The sequence below is a fragment of the Dermacentor variabilis genome, chromosome 3 (assembly GCF_050947875.1).
Source record: "Dermacentor variabilis isolate Ectoservices chromosome 3, ASM5094787v1, whole genome shotgun sequence".
NCBI lineage: Eukaryota > Metazoa > Arthropoda > Arachnida > Ixodida > Ixodidae > Dermacentor > Dermacentor variabilis.
The window spans coordinates 54,547,722-54,574,064 of record NC_134570.1 but is presented as its reverse complement, the minus strand read 5'-3'; the positions used below and the strand labels follow the sequence as shown (position 1 = coordinate 54,574,064).

At 46.8% G+C, this 26,343-nt stretch overlaps 1 protein-coding gene and 1 long non-coding RNA gene across 2 annotated transcripts; one reads left to right on the top strand and one right to left on the bottom strand.

Annotated features, from left to right (window-relative positions):
* Nucleotides 1–11,684: 11,684 nt before the first annotated feature.
* On the bottom strand, nt 11,685–15,073 carry LOC142575622 (uncharacterized). Its single transcript, XR_012826691.1, has 3 exons — nt 14,631–15,073; nt 12,626–12,836; nt 11,685–11,799 (listed from the first exon to the last, which is right to left on the bottom strand). It is a non-coding gene; the product is annotated as an uncharacterized LOC142575622 (long non-coding RNA).
* A 2,165-nt stretch (nt 15,074–17,238) lies between these two features.
* Nucleotides 17,239–24,839, top strand: LOC142574521 (uncharacterized). The gene is made up of 4 exons (XM_075683581.1): nt 17,239–17,248; nt 17,431–17,579; nt 19,052–19,141; nt 23,791–24,839. The coding sequence occupies exons 1-4, from the start codon at nt 17,239–17,241 to the stop codon at nt 24,049–24,051; spliced, it is 510 nt and encodes a 169-aa protein (XP_075539696.1). The 3' UTR covers nt 24,052–24,839.
* Nucleotides 24,840–26,343: the final 1,504 nt, after the last annotated feature.

Genomic DNA, 26,343 nt, shown 5'->3' with positions numbered 1-26,343 from the left:
ATCGTGCGGCCACCACAGCGCGGAGATCGGTTTGCGAGTCTGGTCTACTACAGCGCTAGCTACGTTTTGTGGTGCTTCCGCAACATCGCAGAACGATCTCGGCAGTCAAATAGAGCAATGTACCCCAGAATGCGGAAACTGCGGGTGATAGTATCGGGTCATCTTGAAGAACAGTTGTTCAAACTCGGTGAAGCCGAGTTTCTTCGCCGCTGGTTTACGCGGTACATAACGGTCTCCCGAAGCAAAGTCTTTCTACAGCCAGAATAATGCTTAATTCTGTTGCCTGAGTTGACGCTGGTTTACGCGGTACATAACGGTCTCCCGAAGCAAAGTCTTTCTACAGCCAGAATAATGCTTAATTCTGTTGCCTGAGTTGACACTGTATCTATATGTGCCCCGGGTACCTTTCATAAATTCGAGGATGACAATAATGCTTTTGCGTGGACGCTGTAATGAGTTTTGTTGTTGTTGTTGTTGTGTGTAGCAAAGCCAGTGTCAAGCAGACACCATTTATTATTTCATTTGCTAATCTGTTTTGCTTACATCAAGTATGATGCATTACATATGCTGTACCTTATATTGTACTTTTCGTTCATACCACAGTTGTAAGCGTGCCCACGGATGAATAAATTTCCTTGTCAGCTAGAACGAACCCCTCATGCTGCAGGCACAGCAGCCCGATTTTCAAACCATACGCGTGCGTCTCTTATGTCGACGCCAACGGCTCCCCCGACAGCGGGCAAGCTTTGTATGGTACAGACGTACAAGTGGGCATTAATCCATCGCATAGCTAGAACGAACCCCTCATGCTGCAGGCACAGCAGCCCGATTTTCAAACTATACGCGTGCGTCTCTTATGTCGACGCCCACGGCTCCCCCGACAGCGGGGAAGCTTTGTATGGTGGGCGGTGGGTTGTCAGATCGCCGTCAACCACGAAGTGACTTAGCAGCCCGATGTGCAAACCGTACGCATGCTTCTCTTATGTCGACGCCAACGGCTCCCCCGATAGCGCGGAAGCTTTGTATAGTGGGCAGTGTGCTGCCAGATCGCCGCCAACCACGAAGTGACTTAGCAGGCCGATGTGCAAACCGTACGCATGCTTCTCTTATGTCGACGCCAACGGCTCCCCCGATAGCGCGGAAGCTTTGTATAGTGGGCAGTGTGCTGCCAGATCGCTGCCAACCACGAAGTGACTTAGCAGCCCGATGTGCAAACCGTACGCATTCTTCTCTTATGTCGACACCAACGGCTCCCCCGATAGCGCAGAATCTTTGTATATAGTGGGCAGTGTGCTGCCAGATCGCCGCCAACCACGAAGTGACTTAGCAGGCCGATGTGCAAACCGTACGCATGCTTCTCTTATGTCGACGCCAACGGCTCCCCCGATAGCGCGGAAGCTTTGTATAGTGGGCAGTGTGCTGCCAGATCGCCGCCAACCACGAAGTGACTTAGCAGGCCGATGTGCAAACCGTACGCATGCTTCTCTTATGTCGACGCCAACGGCTCCCCCGATAGCGCGGAAGCTTTGTATAGTGGGCAGTGTGCTGCCAGATCGCTGCCAACCACGAAGTGACTTAGCAGCCCGATGTGCAAACCGTACGCATTCTTCTCATGTCGACACCAACGGCTCCCCCGATAGCGCAGAATCTTTGTATATAGTGGGCAGTGTGCTGCCAGATCGCCGCCAACCACGAAGTGACTTAGCAGGCCGATGTGCAAACCGTACGCATGCTTCTCTTATGTCGACGCCAACGGCTCCCCCGATAGCGCGGAAGCTTTGTATAGTGGGCAGTGTGCTGCCAGATCGCTGCCAACCACGAAGTGACTTAGCAGGCCGATGTGCAAACCGTACGCATGCTTCTCTTATGTCGACGCCAACGGCTCCCCCGATAGCGCGGAAGCTTTGTATAGTGGGCAGTGTGCTGCCAGATCGCTGCCAACCACGAAGTGACTTAGCAGCCCGATGTGCAAACCGTACGCATGCTTCTCTTATGTCGACGCCAACGGCTCCCCCGATAGCGCGGAAGCTTTGTATAGTGGGCAGTGTGCTGCCAGATCGCTGCCAACCACGAAGTGACTTAGCAGGCCGATGTGCAAACCGTACGCATTCTTCTCTTATGTCGACACCAACGGCTCCCCCGATAGCGCAGAATCTTTGTATAGTGGGCAGTGTGCTGCCAGATCGCCGCCAACCACGAAGTGACTTAGCAGGCCGATGTGCAAACCGTACGCATGCTTCTCTTATGTCGACGTCAACGGCTCCCCCGATAGCGCGGAAGCTTTGTATAGTGGGCAGTGTGCTGCCAGATCGCTGCCAACCACGAAGTGACCTAACAGCCCGATGTGCAAACCGTACGCATGCGTCTCCTATGTCAACGCCAATGGCTCCCCCTGTAGCGTGGAAGCTTTGTAGTGGATGGTGTGTTGCCAGATCGCCGCCAACCACGAAGAGAGTTCGGGAGGCACTATAGTATGCGAACGGTCCTTGAGCGCCGCTGATGTGCGGCTTAGTATAGTAAGGTTACATGGTAAGGTCACAGTATATTATAGCCATTACCTTAAGTATCCGAGGACACCTAAACACTTCTTAGGCACTTAAGCACTTCCTAAGTTGTGAATGCGAAAGCATTGATGTCCACTTGAACGCCGCTGGGTGGCCCTTCGAATTATGAACTCCTCGCGGGCAAGCGAGCGCATTGAGACGCCTGACGCGTTTTGATTTGGCCTCACCGAGGTGCAGTTATAACGCAGGCGAGACCTAGCTTGTAAATTCTGCGTCTCTCCCAGAGTGGACTTAAACCGCATCATGTGAGCGTGCCCTAAGCACCCCCCTTTCTTCAAAGAATTAATATCTAGTGAGGAACACTGGGAGGCTGCCTTGCGCAACCTTGAGGCTCGACCTTCAGGAGGGCCATCCTGGAGTAGGCTGAGAGGATAGAGGAGACATCCTTCAAGTAGTCCTCCGCCACTCTCTTTCCTTTGCCGGCTTCCCTTTAAAGAGACATGAAGTTTTTCATTCATTGCGCGGACGAGGAACGCGCGGATAACACAGGCTTGCGAGAGGGAGGGTGACGTGGCGTTGCGGCGATGCCCTGTCCCCTCACGCAGCACCTGGCGTCAAATGTTCCCTTTTGCCCACTCTGCTCAATCCAGGCGCGCTCTTGACGTGGCGTCACAGCCATTGGGGAATTGGGTTCCGTTTCGCTCCTACAGATGGCAGGGGCCGGCTGTGTCGCTCAAAAGACCGTTTGACGCTTTGGTATCAAAAACGATAGTCGCTTTGAACCTTGTGTCACTACAAGTGCATATGGTTAGGTGTACGAAACGTAACCTTTGAAGCTTAACGCATCTGCACCCCTTACGAAGTCTTGTTTCATTGCAGCTCCCTGCATGCAGTGGAGGCGTTGGTAAACGTCGTTCAGCGTCACAAACAATTATAGAAACGCCACTTGTGACGTGTAAACCAGCGCCACGGCGCAGTTGCATCATCTCCCTACCCTTTCGCTCTAACGACACAACTGTTCGTGGTTTTCCTCTCTTTGCCTCAGCTGTGTGAGAAACCCTTCTCTTGGTCTCTGCTCGGTGAGACACCGACGGGAAACCCAGAGGGGGAAGCAAGACAGCTATATCCCGCTATATCCCTGGACGACATTAAAGTGATAGCATTATCAGGATCGACCCACCGACTCGGATTAACTTGGATTAATAAACCATCTCCAGGATAGGTTCAGCTTACTGCTCATTGTCTCTGGGATCGCTTCACTTTAATCGGAGAGATATACGACGCCAACGACACGCCAAACTCGGGGGAGGTAGGCTAAGACCTGCGCCTTTTATACAAAAAGATGTGTGCAGAAGCTATCGACGATGATTGTCAATGTAACCGAATAGCTGAACTCTTCCAGAAAGCTGTTCGCTTTGTTAGAGGTATGATGCGCTTCAAGGTGCATATTGCTGCAGTGATCATATTTAGGCGACGTTATTTAGGGCGCAGCTCTTAGCCACCCGTTCCTGCGGCGAGCGTCGGAGTTGGCCTCGGCGCCGGCGTATTTGAGCGAACGAGCACGACAGGCATGGATGAAAGAGAGAACGCGGAGCGGTATATGAAAGACGCGAGCCGCGAACGGCGGAGACCAATAAGAGCGGTCCCTTCAATGACGTGCACGCGGGAAACTGGTGTCATGCGGACCCACCCGACCGTTTCATGCGTTCTCGTATCTGGCCTCAGCCGCACCGTTCGTTTCGTACTATCGTCTGTTCGCGTCAGCTCTCGCTCGCGCTTGTATGGTTTGCTTGGTTTGGTCTCGCTCGTGCTTGTTTCAATTGTCATGGGTTTGGGGTTATGTTTTCAATTGTTAGTTTAAACCCAGATGTCCTGATGGAAACGTTTTTGGAGACAGTGCGCCATATCCGATTGTGTACGACTATAGACGGACCCTGAGTGCAAAGACGCGGGGGCGACACTCAGCACCTACTTCTCCTTGACTTTGGAACGTGGCGACGCCGCAACAGAACAGATCACACCAACATGATTATGACCAGTGGTAACTACGTCGTCATCTTCATAAGTCATGACTCGCGTTAAGGACGAAGTATGAAGAACGTAAACAGCGCCGACCTGTCAGCGGATGAAGGAAAAAGCATGCGACATCTCGCACCTACATTGAGGAGACGAGATTTCCATGTTCTCGCGTAACTGCCGCAGCGGCTTGCCGCCAGTTGGTGTGGCCGCTCTGCCGCAGCGGGCGGCACCCCGTGCGGGGTGCCACCCGCGTTTTGCCGCTAGTGTCGGTGGAGCGCTCTGCGGCGACGATCGCTCCAGATAGCGCCAGAGTAGCGCGCGTCGTCTGTTCACCGATGACGTCATCGATAAAGCATGCGGCGAGCGCGTCAAAACAAAGCACTGCATGAGCGGAGGCCTGTCTGCAGCGGCTGCTCTGAATCGCGCCCACGCGTAACACGCGCGCGGCCTCTTGCGATCTCCCGATTAGCGAGGCAGTCGCGACACACTTCGCTCGTTTGGAACGTGCCACACAAGACAAATTGTCCGCGCCAGCCAATATATAGCGAAATGGAAACACGTATAGAGCGGCGTTTAAATTTCGCATAGGGAGTATCTTAATCATCGGTGAATTTCTTGCTTTACTGCGTATAATTCCGTGGACAACAATGCCGTTAACTAGAGAGAAGAAGAGATAAAGACCTGGATGCTAACGATGGCCACCCCCGGTCAATATATATGTACTTTCGAGGAACCCGTATGGGTTTCCTTTGTTGCAATTGCTACGAACGGGTTGATGTCTGATTTTCCCTTTATTAATATGTACTTTGTATAGCGGTAACGGTAACTATTTGGGCGGGGTGGCTGTATACATAAGCTAATTCATCCCACTACAGGTAAGATCGCCGGTGTGGAAGGCGACTGTCATTCTCCTTTCCCACCGCCAGAGTCCTCCGCCGCTGCCGCCACGGGGGGAAAGCGCGGCGAGAGAAGAGGAGGGCTGTCCTTCCCGAACGCTCTACCACAGCCTAAACCTTTAGGATAGCCTAAACCGCCTTAGGATAGGCCACACCTATGGTACACACTCTTATCTATTGACCGGTAGCGAAGTTCCAACTTGTTGTAAATGTGGCGAGACACTGACCGTCCTCCATGTCCTGTTGGAGTGTTGCGAAGCGGAATCTCGAAGGAAAAAAGCACTTCCCTCTGGCGTACCGACAGCAGATCCCTTTACACCCATGTATGTTCCTTGGTGCTGACCCGCTTTTTGACCCAAAAACCGTTTTTAACTTTTTACGGGATGTTGACGCATTACAAATACTAGGCCCACATGTTTCGTAGCACGGCCTCTAGTCAGAGGCTCCTGCTGCGAAAGCAGCGCTTTATATAGCACTTGCCTCCGGGCCCTTTCACTTAAGGACCTCGTTGAGGCAGTAGTGCTATACTGACATATATACGTTTTTAGTACCTCACACCTTCATGGTATAACTTCTAGGTAAACAGCACACCTCACAAGCCATTGTCATTATGTTAACATGTTCATATCCTGCTTCTTGTCTTATGCCTATACACAGCCACACTATCTCGTCATAGACAGCCACCATACCCTTTGTTGTTATTTTTCTCGCAGAGTATACATAACACCATTGCTTGGCGCTCTTTGGCCATGACTGGCCCTTGCGCCACAAAACCCTATACATCATCATCAAACCTTCAAAACCTTCCCCCACCTCCCACTTTCTCCCCCAAGGCTCTCGCGCGACATCACGTGGATTTAAAAAAGTAGTAATACAGTTGGCGGTCGTTGACGAACGCGTCCCACAACTCGGTTACGCAGTAGGTGAGAGCAGGCGCACTTTGCGTCGGTGTCTTTGTACCACCGGCTTGACCGCTACCGATCGCCACGGAAACGGGCGAAACAGCCAAATAAAGTTGTACGTTTTAAAAGGCCTCTACGAAGGTCACATCACTGTAGCCACCTTTGCTCTTGGCGCCAAACCCAGCATAGCTGATATGATTTAACGCTACGTCATAACTTGTTAAATTATTACTCTTATACCTACAAGTTACAGCTTTTAGGAAGTAAGCGAGAAGAAAGGGGGTTAACCGAGGGGCCCGATTTTTATTAGTCATATCATAAGAAGCCAACAAAAACTGACACCAAGGATAACATAGGGGAAGATCATCACACGCGAAATGCGAAGGTTTGTGGGATCGTTCCCCACCTGCAGCAAGTTGTTTCTTCACCCACTTTCATTTCCATTAATTTATCGTTTCTTTATTTCGTTTATTAAACAGAAGTAATTTCCCCTATGTAGTCCTTGGCGTCAATGTTTGTTCACTTGTTAAGATATAAGCTTTTAATAAGTGCTATTTCATCATCATAATTTTGCCTTCTTCATCGTATCCGCTGATGCTCCGTCAGCGACGTCTGCAGATGTAAGGATATTTACGGTGTGTCCTAGCTAACGTTATAGCCAAGCTGTACAAAAAAAAAAAGAAGAAAGGAAACCATGGTGCAAGATACGATTATAAAACCAACGGTGTTCAGTCACCGGACCTCTTACAACCGAAAACCCCGTGTCGCAGGAAATCCGATGGCGGCGTCCACGTGAACGAAAATTCCGGTATATATTTACGTATATGCATATGCCACGCCTTGCTAACGCGGCTTATGCGGCCGGTTATATGGTCACGCCATTTTATCATCGAAGCTGCTCACGCCTTGACTTACATTCTTCACAAAGTTATTCCTCTGAATTTTGAGAACGACAGCCCACAAACAAGTGTCTTCAAACGAAACATCGACTGCGCATGCCTTTTGTGTTAAATCTTCTGAGACTGAAATATTAGATGTGCGAAACAATAACAGAAACCTGAAAATGATGTAATTTTCTTGGCGCGGCTGCGCGGCTAACTCCGGGATCGGCCCACTCAAGAGGCGGCGTTTCTACAAGAAAGCTCGCCTTCGTGCATAGCGTTCGCCGCCAGCGTTTCCCGGTAAGCATTGCGGCAGTTGCCGGGAAGCGTGAAAAGCAGTCAGGAATGTTTCAATGCTATCGCGTTCCACTCTTAAAGGCAAAGCTCAAGCGTCCTCCAACTCGTTTTTTTGTTTTTTTTTTTCAGTCGCACGGGCTGTCACACGAGAGCTCCGTGGCGCCTGAAATAAGGTGTCATGTTTGTCGGGTTCGTGAGTGGTCAAGCGTCGAATCCAGCCTGTGCAACGCGACAAGCGCGAAAAAGCATTAGCATCAAAAGAGGCATCGCTGCAAGATAGGAGTCCTGCAGCGAGATCGGTGGCAGCGCGTTTTCGCGTTTTACAGCGCAGCTCCCGTTTCTACGGCGAACGACGGCATAGGCGTTGTCCCTCGTAACCGAGCGAACGAGCGCAGCGAACAATGAAAGCGAACGCGAACCGCAGCGTGAAAGACGCCGATAGCGAAGAGAGCGCGAGGCGGAAAGCGGAGGAGGAGGCTATGACGAAAGCTTGAGAAGAAAACTGTAGTGCCGCACGGTGGGGAGAACGATGGCTACGAGATGGCGCCAGAGTAGTGCTCGCCGTCTGTATGGAAACAAAGCGCTGCATGAGCGGAGGTCTCTGTCTGCGGCAGCTGCGGTGAATCGCGTCCACACGTCACCCACGCTTTGCTTCTCGCGATCTCCCGATTAGCGAGGCATTCGTGCCACACTTCGCTCCGTTTGCAACGAGCCGCACGAGACAGACTGTCCGCACCAACCAATATGTCGTGAAATGAAAACACCTATAGAGCTGCGCTCAAATTTAGCATTATGGAGTATCGTAATAGTCGCTGAATTTTAGAGCGCAGCTGCGCCCCTTCCTGCGGCGAGCGTCGGCGTAACCGAGTGAATGAGCACAACGGCGAAGGATGTCAGAGCAACGAGAAGCCCAGCGGGGAATGAAAGGCGGCGATGGCGAAGAGAGCGCGAGGAGGAAAGCGTGAGAAGGAAAGCGTAGTGCCGCGCAAGACGTGTTCTGTGACAATCGCTATACGAGATGGCACCTGAGCACCGCGCGTCGTCTATTCACTTCTTCATTTTTCTTTAGTCACACTGCTTTTCACCGGCTAACAAATGTTGAAGGTTGTCCCTCGACGCGCAATGCGCCTGCATATATCGGAAGTTTCTCGAATGTCATCGATAGCTTTAACCGTTGGCTGTTGCAACCAAAGCTTTTTTGTAATCTGGTGGTACGCGCGACGCGAATCGTGTATTGCTTTCTGGAAGCCGCGCGAGTACCAGCGATTCCAGTGGGACCTTCGACGAGTCATGCATAAAAGCCGACGTGCTTGATCCGCAGATCAGATTTTCGGCCATCGACAACTCTTCTCGCCGCTATCGTTGCGCTTGAGTGTTACTCGCTCTGCTGGGCACAAGTTAGCCCTATAGAGCGTTAAATTCGTAACTCACAGTTTTGACTGTGTCGTTCTTCACCGTCACTACCACGTGACAATGTAACTCATAATGCTCAAAATACAAAGCGGGTTCTTTCTGAACGTAGAATGAGCGACGCAACCAGTGGAAGTGCTTCGTCTGCCACAGAGGCTCGGAACCACCGCCGGTAGGACCCTGTCGTTCAGAATCAAATTCTTTCTCATAATATATTGCGAATTCCAAACACCTAAACAGCTGCGCTCAAAATTCGCATTAGGGAGTATCGTAATGGCCGGTGAATTTTTTCCCCTGTAGGGTTCGTATTTCTCCCCGCTAAATGTTATCTCACCTTCTGGTCCATGCTCCCGAAATGTATTCTTCTGTGGGGGTAATACATATTTCAGTGCGATATACTCTTGCAAACATTTTTGTGTCAACTTTCATTGTTCCTATGGCACTCAGCGGCCGCAGCTTCTGTGGTAACTTATAGTTTGGTTCAGAAATCGAATAATCATCTTGCTTTCTTTTTACAGCGATAGCTGCTGTTACGGAAACATTCTTCAGTTTGCAGCAGGCGTCCCAACCAACTTTAGTATTGACATTGTCGCAATGCTTTCTCTATCGAGCATTGGGTGCACTTCAAGAACTTCAGGAGCTCGAAATTATTCCAAGCGTTTCCCTACAGCCTCTCCCATATTAACAGTCCTCCGTGTGTTGGTTGAGATCAGTCGATCAGTCAATTAATCGGTCAAGCAACCAATAAATACGTAAATAAATAAATAAATAAATAAATATAAATAAATAACTTTGTCAGTCTCTATTAGCAATGACCATATGTCCCGTATATGATACTATACAATGGGATAATTATACCTATTAATTATAGCAGGTGTTTCTATGAAGCTTTAGATAATATTTAAATATAACCGTTCTCAAATAAAAGGAAAGTCACTTCAGAGGCATGCCGTCAGGGTTGCCGACCACGGAGTGACGGACGATAAGTTGTAATTAGTCGCTAAGTGACAAAAATCCTTTAATCAACTTTTTGACTTGTAGTTTCAGCGGGCCTATCGTAATTGCGGAAATTGAAGCGAGCTCTCCATACAAACCATATCAAATATTGAATCTGGTAAAACGCGGTTGCCCGCAGAACTGTGGCAGGTGAATTACCGAGACTGGGAGGCTGCACCGAGCGCAAAGCCGCGCCCTTCCAGGCGACGTTCCGCTTACGTCACTCAGCAGCGGTCAGCCAGCGCGCTGCGACAGCGAGGAGCACTGAGCCTCAGCGCGCTGCCTGCCCACTGCTGGGGGTATCTATCTATCTATCTATCTATCTATCTATCTATCTATCTATCTATCTATCTATCTATCTATCTATCTATCTATCTGTCTGTCTGTCTGTCTGTCTGTCTGTCTGTCTGTCTGTCTATCTATCTATCTATCTGTCTATCTATCTGTCTATCTATCTATCTGTCTATCTATCTATCTGTCTATCTATCTATCTGTCTATCTATCTATCTATCTATCTATCTATCTATCTATCTATCTGTCTGTCTGTCTGTCTGTCTGTCTGTCTGTCTGTCTGTCTGTCTGTCTGTCTGTCTGTCTGTCTGTGAATCCAACGCATGCTACGCAAGCCGATTTTGGAAACATGACCTTTTTGTTCAGATCGAGACACCAGACAGAAAGGGAGATTGTGAAAGCATTCCACATTCATAAAATCTAGCGACAAGTGTGTCAGCACGCCGTCTGTTTCGCGTTTACACGAAGAAATTGCTTTTCTGGGAGTCCACTTGTCAACAACAACAACAACAACAACAACAACAACAACAACAACAAAAAAAAAGTAGCCTTTACGTGCGGTCTGTTTGGCTTTTTTCCATGCACGAATGTAATCGCTCGCGAGTTCAGGCTTAGCTCCATCATATATTACAGGGTTTTATTACTCGTCCCTCATGCCATGTTCACAAGTTTTCAGGTTTTTAATAGTGTCACCTTCACCTTTACTTCGGTTGATTGTTGTCTTTTCATCCTGTCATCTTCGTTATATTTTGTCCCTTTTTACGTCACTAGTGTTGACCTTGTTTTAACCACGGTTTATAGGTACCATCGCGCTTTTCCATTCCCTCACTTGTCGCCTACACTTCGGTTACCGTTATGACATGTGCGGATCTCCGTTTTTTGACTGTTCAGCCCTTACAAAAATTTTTAGTAACATTTTATAAACCGTCTTTAGACAAATGTTACTAGAACCTATCGACATTCTATAAACCGTCTTTAGACACCGTAACAACTTCCTAGTAACCTCCTACCGACTATTGGCCACCGATATTGAATTGAAAGTATAGATATAAAATGTCGATAGAATTCTTACCGACTGCTTATTATCTTATGTCGTTAGAAAGTGTCAACTGTGAAGCGACTATTTATTGACCACCTTTATACATCCTAACAACTTGCTAGTAACATCCTGTCGACTATTCGTCACAGATAGTTGACAGGATGTTACTAGGAAGTCGTTAGGATGTATAAAGGTGGTTCATAAATAGTCGCTTCATAGTTTTTAGGAAGTACATAAAAATTTTATTCAGAGGTAACTAGTTTTGCAATTATGTATTGCAAAAATAAGCTTTGATTATCTCTGAATAACATTTTTATTTGCTTCCTAAAAACTGTGCTGCGACTATTTATTAACCACCTTTATATATCCTAACGACTTGCTAGTAACATCCTGTCAGCTATCTGTCTGTGGCGAATAGTGATTGCCAAGTGGCTAGGTGTGGCATGCAACAGAAGACAGGTTTCCATTTGTGCTTGAACACATCCATTTAATATCCCCAGGCTAGTAAGGAGGACGAGTTCTCCAGCTGCCCTGGAAGTAGGCTGAAATGCTGCGTTGTGTAGTCTAGAAAAGAGAAGAAAAAAGGCAATATATTAGTTTTGCTACAGTGACATTGCAACACACCATGCATCTGTTTCTTAAAAAGGAAGTGCACAAGAGACAAGCTTTCAACCCTGTGAGCTCTAAACATCTCCACTTGTTTTGTGCAAAGTCCTAAAAATGCATGAAATGACTGAATTAGTGCATTAAAGCTGGGAGCGTGATGGATGTGCGTAACACCAACAGATGCACAACACATAAACTCTATCATACCAATTGTCATCTACAAACAAAAGCTGTAAATCAACTTCAGTTTAATGAACTTCGATATTCGTATTGTGACCAGTACATGGAAGTTTCATGTGTGAATTATCTTAGGAAAGGCAAGGTGCCAGTCATAACTGTGCTGCAGCTTTGCTTGGGCACAGGTACATAGAAGAGTGTGTTGCACTTAAGAACCACGAAATGATACAAGCAACATGTAAGCAGTTGAACAGGCATTACGGACGTTCTACAGCAAGATTAGAAAATGCCTTTGCTGTGCAGGCAGACATTGTCAAAGTGAGCTTGTTACTAAACATGTTAGCTTTCCACAAGACAGGATATTATATTATCAGTGCATTCATATGACCAGGGCCTCTATCACAAAAATACATATGCCAACAGTAATGACAATTTTCTAGTTATGGTGACAAAGCTTGCATTATAATATGCTATTATAATCAGGTTAATAGCTATTTTAGCAGGAAAGAAAGGAGTATACCCTAAGATAGAACTGAAATTGCCATGAAAGGAGTTTTGTTGAAAACTGCACAAAGAATATTAAGATGCTTCTTTGTGACACACATACCTACTATGGTGTTGACCTTCTTGGAATCCAACGGATCCTTCTGTGGAAGGCATTTGACAGCCGCCCAAAAAAAGGACCTCCCTTCAACGTCTTCTATTGAAAAAGGAGCTTTAAGGAGGTCCTCCGCGAAGTGAAAGCCTGAGTTGTTAGCATCCAGGCACAGCCTCTTCAGCATGCCCTTTTCAACGTATACACCGTCACCGATGTTTACCTGTGAAAGAATACAACAACCACAGATTCATTTTATACACGTTTGATCAAGGAATGGTTAGGAAGTAGGGTAAGGTTTGCAAAAACGAAAGTCGCTGCTTCTCGTTGATTCGGTTTAAAGAACAAAGCAGCCTCACGTATACCATACATGCATTGTACTGAGCTGTGTACTTTTACGTAAGACTAGAAAGTATTGGGAACTTCAATGCAAAAGAAAGACATGCATCTGCCTAGAACTAAGCAAATGTGTGCCACCCCTTGACACAGAGTGAGATCTGGTGCTGTTTTAGTGATTAGCATACATTGAAAGCTTCAAGCCTCACCGAGTATTGGGCCAAGCTGTGCTCGATTAGTGACGCACAAGTGCTCGAGAACTATCAAATAAGATGCAATTGTCTTCAAATACAATTCTGACTTCCCCTTGCAGACATGCAGTTTTCAACTTACTGACTGCACTTGGGTGTAAAGATTTTGTCTGACAGAGTGAATAAACCACATACACAAGCAGCATTTTCATAGTTAGCATAGTCTTTAATAGGTACTGATACCTTCAATTTAGAAAGCCCTGTATATTGGGCCTCATCAAACTAATTTCACAAAAGGTTTGTCAAGGTAGAAGCATAGAACTTTAGTCATTCAAAGACAGGTTAAATGAGTTAATTATTGCAATTATTACTGAAAATTAAATTTTAGACAGCTCATCCCAATGAGAAATTGATGCAAGCAGTTTGTACATGCCACATAAGCATTTAGCTATCAAAAATAGGTATTAGAGAAAACCTTCCCTTAGAGGTTCATTAGTACAAGCCGCCATGCCCTCGAGGAGACATAACTTCTTTTTCTGTAGGCAGAAAGGCGCTCGAGTATTTTATTGACACATATATGTGCCCATGAATATATGTCATCTCTGTTGTAAACCTTTTTTTCATGTACATGCAAGGTGTGTTTATAACATCTCATTGTGCACAAAATTTGCATAATAATTTAAAGACCGCGATTTTGTAGCGATGGTATTCCTTTTCGCTATTCGTTAGTAGGCTGACCGACGCCCCGGCCCGTGCTACGTACTGCAGCTGCCGGCCGTTAGCGGTGGGCGAGAAGAGTGATATAGAATCGAGGGGTAAGTATCGCTACAAAATCGCAGTCTTTAAATTATTACGCACTGCCGTAACCTACGATTGCAAGAGCTGACATCTCGTTATTAAGATTTGGTTGGTCTGTCTTTCTTAAAGGCCGGCGTCTGATTGAAATGTCTAGATTAAAAATGCACCTCGTTATTGTAATATCGGCCTATATCCGCTCTGTAACATAGAAGACAAATACGCGAAGACACTCAAGAACATAAACAATACACACAAGTTCTTGCGACGCGGACCTCCAAACCGAACTGTATACATACAAAAACCTTCATACAAGCTTCTATCTGCTTAAGCGTCATAGCAATCGTGTGTCAACGCGCGAAGCCCATGATACATCGACGTATACATTACACATGTACTGTACTTGCGGGAATGCCTATATAGCGAATAACTTCTTGCCAGGAAACTACCGAACGAACACCAACTTTCAATGTGTTTTCATAATTGTGTGCCCATTCAGGCATAGCAATGAAGGCGGGTAGCAGAATGCAAGCACGCTGTAACATCAGAGGAAGCTTTCGTGAAATTGCTTGCTAAATGTGCACAGCAACATGGCTAACATACGATAGGAAAGCGCTTTGCTCTAGCTAGTTACACAACGCTCATTACGTTAATCATAAGCTTCAAGAATGCGCGCAAGCGCCAAACTTGCTTACCTTTCAAGACTTGGCAAACGCTCCTTCGTCTAACAGGTACAGAGGCACCGACGTTTCTCTGGCGCAAGCACTGTAGAACTTCCGATGAACTCCAGCTCCACAAAAGCACAACCTTCAACAGTCTTCCAAACACTACAATTCGAAGCCCCAGTACCAGACTTTTCACGAGAGCGCGGGCAGGCAGCTCGGCAGAACAAAGGCAGCTCGGACGGGCGCTGTACTAGGGCACTCACTGACGACACTGGTGGATCGCTCGAAACACACGGCGAACTAATGGCGTTACACGAGTCCGGAGGGTTTGCGATGGTTACTGCACACGACAAGGAGCACGTTTTGTCTAGGCACTTCTAAAATATAACTCAAATACCACCTTACTGCAAGGAGCATTCACTACAACCAACGCGGTGTGTCGACCAAACAGATACTGCAGTAGCGCCACTCTGCGGTATTTTAGAAAAATGTATCTTAAATGAAAAAATTGCGTGTTTTTTTCCTAATAACATTTGATAGAGTCCTTTAATATATCTGTTTGGTCCAAAAGTGTGTACTTTGTACTTTGTGATACGAAGTTTAAGGAAATGTGTATATTATAAAAACTAAGCGGATGTTGCCTTCGAGATTCGCAATTGCTTGAGGTGCATGCAGGTTGCAAAAGCACGGCCTTCGAGATCAGACTTTGTCACTCAAAGGAAGCCGTAGTGGGAGGCGAAGAGGCATTAGGCCCCAATCGTTGGGTTTACAGTGCCTAGGTAGGCTTCCTTATTTATAAAGAATATACGGGGACTTCAGCCGAACCATGAGCGAGCTATACAGACACACGCGGTACGATTCGGTGTCCGATCCGACGTGCGGCGCTGCATGCTACGGCATGAGCGGCGCGTAAGCTCCGCCCACATCCAGCTCCCCAGCTTGAGCTCATATCCACGTCGAGAAACGCAATATAAACAACTCTGCACAACACTGCTTCGCTTTACGCGAACGCTGTCGATAAAATTATGCCCCTGTGAGTGACAGAACACTTCATGACGGCGCGTTGTCCACTGACGGCTCCGCTAAAGCCAGCGATAGGGCCGGTAGGCATAGCTAGGCGGACGTTGCAGCCGACGGCGCTTGCGATCCAGCCCGAGCTCGTCGAAGAGTGCTTATTTTTGCCAAAACAATTAACACTGTACACTTAGGTCGGCCGTAATTAAATACAATTGGTTTACTTGACGCAGTCGTTGCGAAGGGCAAACGTGCAAGCGAAGCGAGCGGCCTCGCTCAGATGGTCGGTGTGTGATGTCTGCTCGCGAAATGCCCTCGCGTCGCGGCTCCCGATCTCACCAGTAGCTTAGTGCTAGTGTACAAGGCGCTGGTTTGCATAACAGGCACACGTTCGAGATAATTTTACTGAACTAGTCACTATTTCATGTAACTGCAGCAGGCAAGGAAAAAGAATAACTGCGAGAAACCGGCCAGCCAGCATCGCCTCCGTGGAGGGAACGTCAGAGAACGTCACATGCCAGCCGCGCTGCCATTGGCTGCGACCAGACGACGGTGCAGTTGTCGGACACGTCGGACGATGAAAATCTGCCCGGTTTGCCGCACGCCGGACGTCCGATCCGGCGCTTCGGCACGGCAAAACTCCTCGATTCGGGCTGCAGTTTCGGCGCGTCGGACGCCAGATCGGACACCGAATCGGACCGTGTTTCTCCCGCTTTAGTTGGCGAACACGAGCCGATCAGCGCGCCGTCCGTGCAGCTCCATCTAGTGTTATGGTGCATGGCCTACGGGCTTCTTTGACACCTACTGAGCACAAATTCATAATCACCGCTCATATACACGCTTCCCATGGCACTAGCTGTCGTGTTTTCGAGAATACGTGCCCTCATCTTGAATTGGTGAGACCATATTTCCTCTTAGCGTCCGGTATTAGGAGCAATTTTTTTCTATGAACATTCTACTATCATCTGTTACTAGGAAGTTGATTAAAAATTAGGAAAACAGTTACTGTGCAAAAAAAACTTTTTTTTTTAAAGCAGCCAGTCTTTGCATATTCATTTATAGTTCAGATGCTGTTATATGTTCATTTTTCACTAAATCATTTTTAACAACTTTCTAGTAACCAGTGTTACTAGAAAGTTGATTGAAAATTGTGGAAATTTACACCTGTCCATGAAACAAGACTGTCTTGCACCAGCCATGTTCCCTGAATAATTATAACCTTATTGAATAATATTCATGCATGTTTTGTAACTTGGGTTATGTACTTTAAGAACATAATTATTTTTATGGACTTCCTATTGAATCGTGTTTCTAAAAAGTTAAGATAGTGTGTCTTAACTTTCTAGTAACTTTCTTTTTACATACTGAAGTTAGAAAAGAAGTAACCAACTTTCTTTTGACAAACGTTACTAAAAAGTAAAAGTCAATAGGATGTTACTAAAGTTGATAGGATGTTGATAAAAGTTCTAAAGAAAGTAAGGAAGCATTTTTGTATGGGAGTGTTTGTGCGCACAATAGATTGGTTCAGTTTTTTTTTTTTTCACTCTTGTTTATTCGCTACAAGCGGTGTTAGAGTTAGTCTCCAGAATTCTCATATATGTTATCTGCACAACTGTGAGGGACGATGTGGTCGCGTGCGTGGGATCTTGCTTGAAATAGCCTGTGCTTCCATTTTAAAGAATGAACAGTTGGCAGTCTGCGCTCGTGGTGTGTTGCGAGTTCCTTCCGCTTGTCCTCGATTTTTTTTTTTCGCGCAGTTTTAGCCTTCCTCCAAGTACGAACCAACTAGCCCCCTTAACAACGTCCTGCTACGCAGTGTTCTTCTACCCGTTCGGCCTGGACCTCGGTGTGTTCGGAGGGCCCCTGCAGGTGCAGTACAGCTTCTTCATGGGCACCATACACTTCGGCCAGGGACGAGACTCGGGCTCAGAGCACCTCATCGAGAAACAGGGCTACGCCGCCGAGGTGTGTTCTGTACAATGCATGCAGCCGCCGTTTCGGATTAATCAAGAGAGGTCGACGCTTCCGGTGCGGCCGTCTCTGAGCCGTATATGTATGCTCGATGCAACATGTGTAGCCTCTGAGCCCGTCGGTGCAAGCAAGATGGCGAATTCGAGATGACATGGTGAAATGTCCAAGAAATGCCCTGCATGCATGAAAGAAGACGGAGTACGCCTCTGCTGTCGGTGTGCGATTGTCCCCGATCTTTTTTTTTTTTTTTTGCGGGCTCTTCCGAAAGGTCATGCCTCGCTTTTCACCCGAAATGAGAACTTTAACGCTATAAACGTCCTGCGTGCGTGTTTCTACTCCTAAGCGCGTTTCAGCGCTGCTTATCATTGAGCTCTCTCGGTAAAATCGGAAGCACTTGTAAGGGTATGTCGTTCTGCTACTTTACGTAGCACGAAGTCGCGGGTTTCATATTGTCGCTCGCGGCGACTGCGTTCTGACGAGGACGAATGCAAAAACACTCTTGTAACGAGACATTTTTTTGTGTGTGTGGGGGGGGGGGGGAGGGGTGAGGCACTGAAAAGAAAAATCGGCTTGTCGAAAATAATGCGAAACTGTTCACTATACACATATATAGGGTCTCCCAGCCAACGCTATATAACCAAGCTGTTCAACGAAAAAGAATTTAAAAAGAAAAGAGAGGAAATACGTGGTACAAGGTACGATATTAAGACCTAGAGTGCTCGGTCGTCGGAAGTCTGATGACGACCGAACACCATAAATGAAGTTTTATTTCGTGTTTTTAAATCGCAATTTTTTCTTTCGTTGTACAGCTCGTCTAACGTTAGCTAAGACGCACGTTACACACGTGATGGGCGTGTTTCGGGCTAATGCGCGGGGTAGGGGAGAGGAGGAAAGAGAAAAAGAAAGAGAGAATAGCGGAAGGAGAAGGACAACCATTGTGCGCACATTCGCAGATGAACGTTCACTCACGTATACAGGGTCACAAGCACCAGTCCATCACTGTAAAATAATTTACACCCTTAGAAGTGGAAAACGGTGTAAATGTGTCTATAACTCACACCATTCGGGTGTCCGTTATATAAATAACACCCTAAGGGTGTCGGTTATAGACACATTTACACCCTTTTTCACTTCTAAGGGTGTAAATTATTTTACAGTCCAGTCCAGTTGTCTCACGAAACGCACTAGCAAGGCTTCGGTCGCCTCGCGCGGGGGTCTGTAGCCAAAGTTCCAGTATCGTTGGTGCCAGGACCCTGGTAATTAAAGCGCTTAATTAGTGGTGCTTCGCACCTACGTGGCTTATAATATAAACGGGCACCTCCTTGAACAAATATAGGACAAGAAAACAAGCATGCAGCTTTTTTTTTGTCTTTGTCTCTAGGTTGTAATCTAGCTTTTTAATGCACAGTGGACGGAGTAGGGACTCAGGATAAGCCACGTTTTTTTTTTTTTTTTTTTTTTTGCAGGTGCAGCTAATCCACAGCACAGAGCTTACGAGCGATAACGACTGTCTCAAGGAAGCCAACGGTCTGCTAGTGCTTGTCATACTTTTTGAGGTAAGCAACACGGGTTGTAAAGAATCGAATGATTATTAGAAAGAGAGATAAGATAGGGAATGAGTATACATGGAGGGTAATAAATGCAATAGATAGGGAATGAGCATAGAGAAACCGTGATAGGATGGTAATGAAGGCAATAGAGTGTTTCAGCATATAGGCGTGCTAATGTGTGTTGTACAGGAATACCGAGAGCCACATGCTGGAGAAGCAGCGATGGTGACCACCTCGTGTGGGGTTGTTGTTCAACCGCGCGATGCGTACGTTGAGGTGTCGCATGTCACGTATGTGCGTTAAAAAAAAAAGAGATTTCGTACAAAAGTATAGCAACATTGGTGGTAATGGTGCTGCGACACATTTACGGTAGCGGATCAGTGGAACACAGCATATTTAAAGTTTATGTTAGAAAAAGGCAGGCGTGCAGACACGGACAGCAGAAGTACCGGGAAACGGACAAGACAGACTCGCTAAGTTTACGAACGCCGCTGTAAATTCGACGGCCGGCGACGCTCTTCCTGAGCATGCGCAGATCAGTTTTGCGTCTTACCTTCTGTTCCGCCACTGCGCGACCTTTCCGTTGACAGTCGGCCTACCCCTACCACCTACCGTTTTTAAACGCGGGTACCTACCAACTAGCTTAAATTTCTGTCGCTCTAAACATGGTATAGCAGCTGATTGTATAATAGTTCTGTCTTATCTGTTTTAACGTATCGATCAGCGCTCATAGCCTTAAGGGGGATTTCTTAAGGAGGATTTCTCAAAACAACAATTTTCGTGGCCTTTGTGTTGTGGAGGAGCAACATCTTTTGTGTTCTACTTCGGTTATCGTTCTGATTTCTTTTTCATAGAAAGATAAGTGGATGTGATATGTCGTGAAGTAAATGTTGTTATGGTAATTTTTTGAGGAAATTTTCAAAATTAACCTTTTTCTCCAGTATCAAGGTGGGCATTGTTTATGACTAAGTTTGACAACCTATAACATCGTTTAAAAATGCCCTGACACAACGACTTATAATTTACGATATACTATGAACTTTCAGAATCGCTTTTGTGTGCTGCACTATGCCGCACAATTTGCTTTTAATTAGCTAATTAAACCCTAAACAAAGGACATCCTTCCTCAGATATAAGTAATATTTATCCAAGGAAAAACAATAATTGTATTTTTGAAATCAGCTGTTAAAAATAGATTAACTGCCGAAATTTCATTGAAATTGTTTAAACAATAGTGAAGTCTTTTTTTTCAAGCACCAGGGCCCTCATAAGGAGGGGTGGACGGGGGGGGTGTCTGGAGGTCTTTAAACGGAAAAATTGTCAAAAAGCTCGATCAATTATTCTCGTTATCTGTCAATTAATCTTTTTTATGACGTTTGTCGATAGTTCAGCCGTAATATCAATTTTAAAATACATAGCGCAAGTGATGTTTCAACCCGCGTCGACGCAAAAACGGCCCTCGCCACTTACAGCACATGCAGCGCTCGCATTCCAGGGCTTAGCGTGTCGCCATCTTTGTCTCTGCTCCTGGAGCCTACTAAAGCTTTGCGCGTTGTGTTCTCCGGCTGCTCTTGATACTTTTTCTCCACATACTAATTTTTTCACACCCAGAAAATCTGCGGCCGCGATGTCCCGGCAGGTCTTGCATATAGAAGAATAATTCTTTTTGATAGCATGAAGCTATATGTCTGGAGGAGATCTTGAAAAAAAAATTTGCCTAGATGTTTTCAAAATTTTGCCTTTTGAGTGGCCACTGCAAATTCACGTTCGGGACAGCGAATTTCAACGCGCCATAGAATAGAAAATAACGACTCAATCATATAAAAGTGCTTCCAGCGTTGTGTGTCTTACGCCTTGAAATATTTAACCAGGTGTCATTTTGTATGTTTCTGCGCAGCAGTTATTTGTCCACTGTTTCAAAACGAAAGGGAGATAAAATTTGTCTCACGAAATAATAAACCTGCAAGAAAAAATAATTACATTTTTTTTATAATCGGAAGAAGAAACTAAATAAAACAGCCACCTTGTTTAATAGAACAGGAAGGTTTGGCTAGTCGGCTCACGCTAATAATGATGGAATTAGCGCAAGGAAACGGCACCGACAGACGGCGCCAAACGGCAGGGTCGGTATGACGACCGTCTGGACCCACGGCGCATGCGCACAGGAGACGAGCGACGACAACGAGGACCTGGCTCCGTTCCTGGACGCCATCCAGGAACTGCACGGCGACGAACAGGGGCTGCACACGACCACCGAGTTCCTGATGTCGTCGCTGATACCGCGCTCCACGCTCGAGTACTACATCTACCCGGGGTCCCTGTCCTTCCCGCCATGCACCGAGCGAACCATCAACGTCGTCTTCCAGAGGACCGTCCCGATAGGCCAGAAACAGGCACTGTGCTTGGAGAGGTCGCGCTCTGTCCTAAAAACGGCGACAGACGATAAATACGACAATTTATTTCCCTTTTCTTTTTTTTCTTTTTTAGTCGAGCTCGACGCAAAGAGAGTCAAGTGTCGTAGTCGAGCTCAGACATTATTTCGACCTGACGGCGTTTATGCACGAACCAAGCGTGGCGAACAGTGCAGACGACGGGACGAGGCCCACACAAACCAAACATATGGCGCAGCCGTCTTGTTCGTGGTTCGCTCGTCCCCCTCCACTACGCTACGTGTTAGCGGAAAGAGATGTACGAGGAATCTACGCTGTTTCTACACCTGCAGGGAGGTATTCTGTAAAGAGTCCACCTAGTGGACATGTCCACTTCGTCTGCTGTTGAAATTCTGATTTGCTTGGCTGGGCTGCTCGTCCGCAGCAACTCGGCGCCACAGCCGATCGGCACTTCAGCAGCAGACGACATGGACGCGTCCACTAGGTGGACTCTTACAGAATACCTCCCCAGGAATGCACCTGTCGTCACAACAGAAAAGCTGTCCCCGATTACGACGTTTGTCGTTATGCCAGGAAATTTCCCACCATCTTTTCGGTCTTGGTCGCCTGTGTGCAGTGCTTTTTGTTGCATCCGCACGTAGCGAGCTATACGTTCGCTAAATAATTTAATTACGAGGCTTTACGTGCCAAGACCACGCTATGATTATGAGGCATGCTGCAGTGGATTCATTTTGAACCACTGGGGTTTCTTAATGAGCACCAAGTGAAACGGCATGCACGAGCGCATTTTTTTTGCATTCCGCCCCAATCAGAACACAGTGGGGATCGAACCCGCTACATCGGGCTCAGCAGCTCAACACCATGTCCACTGGGCTACCGCGGCGGTTAATTTTGATTAAGTTCATCCGAAGCTCTCGAAAAAAACTGCATGCCAAAAGTACATGTTGCTGGTCTAGTCGGTTCATATTGCTCAAGGAAGGACGGAAGGGAACAAGGAGAGCGCCAACTTTCGACTGTTTATTCTATTTTGCATACCATTCAATATATAAACGCAAGCGAATGCGCAACTTACAGAACTTCTTCAATCGCGTAACATCCTAATCAGAGCCGACTATATAAAAAAAAAACCTTCTTTCTGCATGCAAAAGTGAAACTGATGTGTCGCTAATACAAGATGAAACTCGCTCTTTCGAGTCGCTCCTTCAGAAATTTAAAAGCGACGAGCACATGAGAAGGGCTGAGCAAGCGCAGAGGACGGTGAGGCCGAAAGTCGTACCTTATATTCACCGTGCAACCCGCAACTTAAAGAAGGTTGCAGACAGACGTGGGGTGCCAGTCGGCATACTTTCTGATGGGAGCAAGCAACGTGCTTGTTGTAAAATGCATGCCAAGCCGTACATAAAATGTGCTACCGGAGTCGTCTATGAGTTTCCGCTGTCTTGCGGTAAGACATATATGTCGTCCAGACTGGGCGTCGCGTAAGTGAGCATGCGCGGGAACATGAGCTGTCACTGAAAGGTAAAGACGGATCACATTTGCCTATAGGCACTGCAATTCACATCAGTGTGAGCCACGACTGGACAAGATACGGATTCTTGGAAGAAGCAGGAACACCACGGCACGTGAACTGCAAAAGGCGTTTCGTATTAAAGTGCGAGGTTCATCTCGTATTATCGATACATCAGTTTCACTTTCGCATGCAGAAAGAAGGTTTTTTGATAACCGGCTGTGATTAGGATGTCGCGCGATTGAAGAAGTTCTGTATGTTGCGCATTCGCTTGCGTGTATATAGTGGATGGTATACAATATAGAATAAACAATCGAAAGTTGGCGCTCCCCTTGTTACCTCCCGTCCTTGTTTGCGCCAAGCGATCATATTTATGGTCTACTCGGCTGCTTGCCAAAGCTGGCTTCTTCGCAAGAACACTCTATGTGCGGAGAAGCTTGCTTTAAAGTAATGGTTTGTACAGTGCAAGTATCGATGTATGTGTGTGTGTGCGTGTCTGCGCCACATACATACATACATACATACATACATACATACATACATACATACATACATACATACATACATACATACATACACGGGCGGTACGGGCGGACAGACAGACGGGCCCCCATCATTGGAGGGAACGCCGCATCACCCGAGAGCAGGGTCAGTCCTGGCTGCCACCGTCGATCTTTCGCATATAACAGTGCCTGCGTATCATGACGACTGTTTCTCAGTGCTCTCTCTCTCTCTCTCTTTCTCTCTCCCGATCGCAGCTAGAGGAGATGCGCAAGTTGCACTGGCGTCTGGGCGGGGACTCCTCGTGCACCGGCCTGCTGGCGGGCAACGTGCGGCCCATCGCCGACGAAGGTGGCTTCGCCAAGTCGACGCGCACCGTATTCCGCTCGTTCTTCTCGTACGCCTCCTCCTCTCCCTGGGCGACCGTCCCTTGGCCCACCGTCGCTGCTCTAACCGCAGTCGTGGCGGTGTCGTCAGCGTGCTCTCCGAGACCTCAACGCTGGACGCTCTTCGTTTGAGCACGCCACGGACCTTGCTTTTACTTTTTTCAAAAGTTAAATTTATTCGTACTGCGGAGGACATCGCTTGTCGTGGGTCCACGCAGATCGTGAGCATACGAAATGTGCTACGTGCGAATCCCTTCGTTTCGTTCATCGTGTACATTATTGTAGGATGCCAGCTGAGTCAGAAATAACGCGAAGTCGAACTGATGTGTATGTGGTTCTCAAACTAAGTGTACAAATCAAACTAAGTGTACAAATCGTAGCTACTTTTCTTGATCGATCGTTTTCCCTTTTGTGCAAGTCGTGTGCATAGATATGTGAAATCAATTTTTCCTGTTCGCGTGCCTAATAAAACCGTACTTGTCATCCGGCCGGCATGCAATACCAGGCTAATGCGCATGATCGTTGCCGATGATCTACAATTTGTTGCTGTTATATTTTGTCGATGTACTTGTAACTCGGAGGCGACTATCTCACATTACCGTTTGCGAAAGTTGCGGTGTTTGTTTTCACTGTACGATTGCCTCTCAGTGGCCCGGGGTCGCGTGAATATATGCCTATAATGCCGGTGCTCGGAACGCTTTTGTTAATGTACGAACACGCTACTATTCTGTACTATTTATCGCGTGATTTTCATTTCGAAATTCAACATTATTGTTGAATATGTTTTTTATGCTAATTTTTTCCTTCTTGTTTAGTGCTGAAAAATGTTGCGTATTTGTAAATGCCACTGCCATATATAATATGGACCCCGACGCCTTCGCCAAGCTGCATGAGTGAGCGAGCGAGTGAGTGAGTGAGTGAGTGAGTGAGTGAGTGAGTGAGTGAGTGAGTGAGTGAGTGAGTGAGTGAGTGAGTGAGTGAGTGAGTGAGTGAGTGAGTGAGCGAGCGAGTGAATGAGCGAGTGAGTGAGTGAGCGAGCGAGTGAATGAGCGAGTGAGTGAGTGAGTGAGTGAGTGAGTGAGTGAGTGAGTGAGTGAGTGAGTGAGTGAGTGAGTGAGTGAGTGAGTGAGTGAGTGAGTGAGTGAGTGAGTGAGTGAGTGAGTGAAGAAACTATATTGCAGGTCCGGCGAGGACGCGAACTCGTTGCGCAACCGGCTAGTCCCACGTCGGGACCGGCAGGTCTGGTCCTGGTCCCGGGTTTGAGTCCCGGACCAGGAAGAATTTTTCTTCAACTGAGAGGCTTTTCTTTCGAGGAACCCGTATGAGTTTCCTTTGTAGCAATTGCTGCGAACGGGCGGATGTCCGATTTTGCCTTTGTTAATTGCATATTACTAATGAATATGTGTTTGTATATACTTGTATGCATCAGTGTGCCTGTGTGCTGACTAATTAGTACTAATGGATGCCTCTCTGGATATATGCCTGCGCCGGTGTTTGCCTTTCCTTCTTGAACTGCACTAGAACAAAATTTTATTCGCTGCCCAGTTATAATTGTTGTTTTTCTTAGTCTTTGTCTAATTGGTTACCGATAGTGCATGTATTCTGTTTGTACTGACCATATCTTGTTTTGTGCTTGCACGACAGTCCCCCCCCCCCCCGTCCTCCCGTGCCTCACACAGAAGTGGCAGTATATTGAAATTAATCATAAATATGTGTGCCCACTGTTTCCATGTGCATCACCCGCTTCTGCTTTGCGGGACTTTTCTGAATTTGAGTGAGCCGAAACGCAATGAAACAAAAGTAAGCATATGTTGCGCGCAAAATGGACACCACAAGGAAGACGTCAAACACTAAGCGCTCTATAGTGCTCGTCTCTGTGTGGTGTCCTCCATTTTGCGCGCAACATGTTTACTTCTGAAGTTCACCAACTGCCTCAATGCCACGTCGTTCCACAATAAAAGAGATATATACTTTGATGAGAAAGTACAGAAGGATCTATGATATATATATATATATATATATATATATATATATATATATATATATATATATATATATATATATATATATATATATATAAACGACCAAGAGAGGTGATGAGAAGAGCTCCTTATTTTCGCAGTAAACAGGGTCGAGACGAAGCTGCCTACAACGCCACACCGTCGGTGCCCTTCTCTTGATATTAGTCGCCAAACTTTGAGTTAAAGCAACGGCTCTGAGCGAATGGTAGCGACCTGTCGAGCAATGTGAGAGAGAAAATGCAATGCCGATGTCACGGCGTACACTTCTGATTGCTACCCGCCGTGGTTGCTCAGTGGCTATGGTGTTAGACTGCTGAGCACGAGGTCGTGGGATCGAAATCCGGCCACGGCGGCCGCATTTCGATGGGGGTGAAATGCAAAAACACCCGTGTACTTAGATTTA